This window comes from Myotis davidii, unplaced genomic scaffold, assembly GCF_000327345.1.
Source record: "Myotis davidii unplaced genomic scaffold, ASM32734v1 scaffold3056, whole genome shotgun sequence".
Taxonomy (NCBI): Eukaryota; Metazoa; Chordata; class Mammalia; order Chiroptera; family Vespertilionidae; genus Myotis; species Myotis davidii.
The window spans coordinates 93,473-97,020 of NW_006287759.1; the positions used below are offsets into that span (position 1 = coordinate 93,473).

The 3,548-nt window shown below is 40.8% G+C and overlaps 1 protein-coding gene across 1 annotated transcript in view; it reads left to right on the top strand.

The window, feature by feature from the left end:
* Nucleotides 1–3,548, top strand: part of LOC102765379 (zinc finger protein 181) — a 12,332-nt gene that overhangs the window by 5,276 nt on the left and 3,508 nt on the right. The window contains exon 3 of the mRNA XM_015561173.1: nt 3,381–3,528. Within this exon, the coding sequence (XP_015416659.1) occupies nt 3,381–3,528 (148 nt within the window). The remainder of the gene's footprint in view (nt 1–3,380; nt 3,529–3,548) is intronic.

The window sequence follows — 3,548 nt, forward strand, 5'->3', positions numbered from 1 at the left end:
TTCTGGTCCATGGACTATGCATACATGCATATATGTTCTTTGGTTTATCTCTTTCCCCACTCCCTTTCCCCTAAATTACTTCGGTTTGTTCCATGTTTCTATGCCTCTTGTTCTATTTTATTCATCTGTTTACTTTGTTCATTAGATTCCTTGTTGTTTATTTTGACTTTAAGATTCAATTGTTGATAGATTTATTGTCATTTTATTGTTCTTCTTCTTTTCTTCTTCTTCTTCTTCTTTTCTTCTTCTCCACCCTTCAACATTTCATTTGTTCTAAATACTGGTTTAGCGTTTTCTTGTCTGGGAAGCTCTTTATCTGACCTTCAATTCTAAATGATAGCTTTGCTGGGTAGAGTAATATTGGTTGTAGGTTCTTGCTATTCATCACTGTGTATATTTCTTGCCACTCTCTTGTGGCCTGCATCGTTTCTGTTGAGGAATCAGCTGACAGTCGTATGGGGGCTCCCTTATAGGTAACTAACTGTTTTTCTCTTGCTGCTTTTAACCCTTGGCATTTTAATTATGATGTGTCTCGGTGTGGGCCTCTTTGGGTTCCTCTTGTTTGGGACTCTGCGCTTCCTAGACTTGTAAGTCTATTTCTTTCACCAGGTAGGGGAAGTTTTCTGTCATTATTTCTTTAAATATGTTCTCAATATCTTTCTCTCTTCTTCTTCTGGCAACCTCATAACGTGAATGTTGGGACCCTTGAAGTTGTCTGAGAGGCTCCTTACACTATCTTCATATTTTTGGATTCTTTTTTCTTTTTGCTTTTCCGGTTGGGTGTTTTTTGCTTCTTCATATTTCAAATCTTTGACTTGATTCTTGCGATCCTCTAGTATGCTGTTGGATCGCTGTATAATATTCTTTATTTCAGTCAGTGTAATTTCTTAATGCTTAATTTCTTGATTGGTCCTTTTTCATATCCTCGAGGGTCTCACTAGACGTATTGAGGGTTTCTAGTATTTATTTCATTTGTGACATGTTTCTTTATCTCAATAATTTGGTTGCTTCCCTATGTTTGTTTCTATGTATTAGGTAGAACTGTAATGTTTCCTGGAGTTGATAGAATGGCCTTGTGTAGTAGGTGTCCCATAGAGCCCAGTGGCTCAGCCTCTCCAGTCTCCTGAGCTGGACACTCTAGATGCACCCTTTTGTAGACTGTGTGCACAGTTTTGTTGTAGTTGAGACTTGATTGCTGTTGGTGTCACTGGGAGGAATTCACCTTCAGACCAATTGGCTATGAGTACCAGCTATGACTATAGTGGGAGACCTGCTGTGCAGGAAATACCCCTGTGGAGCAGGACTTGCTTCAGTAAGGTGGTGGTGCTCACTGAGTCTGCTCCTTCAGCGTGTTGCTTGTTGAGGTGTAGAGTTGTAATCTAGTATGGTCTGAAACTGTCTACCAGGTGCACAGGTTCTTGGGTCTCCAGGGAGATGCAAAGTCAGCCACTGTCTGGGGCCGTCCCGCAGGAGCTACAGAAAGATCTGCAGATTTCTCCTATTTGTATCAGATTTAGAAGTGCCCAGGCGAGGCCCAGCTGTGAAGCAAGGCAGGCTGGTGCTGGGTCTTGGGCATTTTATGGATAGGTTTGGGGCATGCTGACACCAGCTGCAGCTTGTTTAAGAGATTTTAGCAAAGTGTGAAGCCTGAGCCAGGACAGGCCATTCATATGGAAAAACTGCTGCAAACAGCTTGGGTGGGGCTGCAAATTGAATGGGGTGGGCTCTCAGGGAATCACTAGGGTAGGGAAAACAGTGTGTTCCAGGTTGATGGGGACTCAGATATGGTTTCCAGTCAGCCCTGGGACAGGGGAGGTCTTGGCATAGGAACAATGACCTCTGCAAGCACCTCTGACTGATAGAAAGCCACCCCCGAGTTCCTACCCCAATGCCAGACAATTCAGTTCCTCCCCATATGTGTCTGGATCCCCTAACTTCTCCTGGCACTGGAGCTCAGAAGAAACAAGTCTGAGTAAGTTCATGCCTGGTCCTTTGAGAGGGACACCTGGGTCGTGGGCAGCCTTCATATCTCTCAGCCCCAATGCCCACTGGTTTTTACAGCCCAAAGTTACAGGGACTTCTTTTTCCAGCTCTGGGGCCCTGGGTAGGTGGTCTAGTGTGGGGCTGGGACCTCTTGCTCCTCATAGCAGCCTCCGCAGGGACAATCTCCCTCTGGGTTAAAAAAATGGCCCCCCTGGGTGCCTGACCAGCCCAGTCTGAGCCTCTGTCCCTCCTACCAGTTTCAACGTGCTTTTTTATTTACTTCTCTAGTTGTAGGACTTCCATTCAGCCAGCTTACAAAATTAGTTGTAATTTTGATGTGGTGTTGTGGGAGGCGGCAAGTACTGGTGTTTACTTATGCCACCATCTTGGTTCTCAGTAATAGAATATTGAATCAACCACTTATGGAGTGAAAAATTTACCATGGCTAAACAATGTCTATTTTACCAATGAAAGATACTAATAATGCCATTTTAAATACATACATTTTTGCATATGTTATAATTTGACTAACCAGTAAGCATAATAAACATTTAAACTTTTTCTAATGTTTTGATATTTTAATACCACCATGAATGATCACTGTTTCTGAGAAGAAATCTACTTCCTTATAATATTTTCTGTGAAATGTTATTCTTTACCCTTACTTTAAGGTTCTATTCAAGGACTACCTATGGCATGAAACCATCCTTCAGTCTTCTTGTACAAGGAGTCTTAAATTATTTTAATTACAGATTGATTATCAATACAAGGTTTAAGTATACCATAAGTGTTTTTTGTTTGTTTATAAATTAGTTATGTATATGTCTACTCTTCACATTTTTATTTACCTAGCATGTAAGTTATAAAAAACACAACTTGAGCCCAACCAGCATGGCTCAGTGGTTGAAGGGTCAACCTATGAACCAGGAGGTCACAGTTTGATTCCCAGTTAGGGCACAGGCTTAGTCCCTAGTAGGGGCATGCAGGAGGCAACCCATCAATAATTATCTGTTATCATTGATGTTTCTATCTCTTTCTTCCTATCCCTTCTCTCTGAAATCAATAGAAGTATATTTTTTTAAAAATGACAACAAAAAACACAATTTGACTATGTGCTGTTAAATGTTGAATGCTGATTTTTTAAAAAAAATTATAACTCTATTCCCTTTGAAAAAATTAACTCTCCTGAAGCAAAGTTCTTAATTTGTCTCATCCTTACTGTACAACAATGCCAAGAATGTAATTACCCAATTATTAGTTTACTTATATCAGATTTCTAATTACTGTCACAATTGCTGCATCTTGTCCCCTTTTATAACCAGGGTAACTTTTCCCTTTGTCCAGTGACAAGAAGAGGTCTGGGTTATAATTGAGTCTAAATGTGTTTGCTATTTCAGGTAACATTTAGTGATGTGGCCATAGACTTCTCTCATGAAGAGTGGGGATGGCTAGATTCTGTTCAGAGGGATTTATACAAGGATGTGATGGTCCAGAATTATGAGAACCTGGTCTCTCTAGGTAAGCATATTACAATTTGCTTACTTCTACCTCCACATCAACGGGGG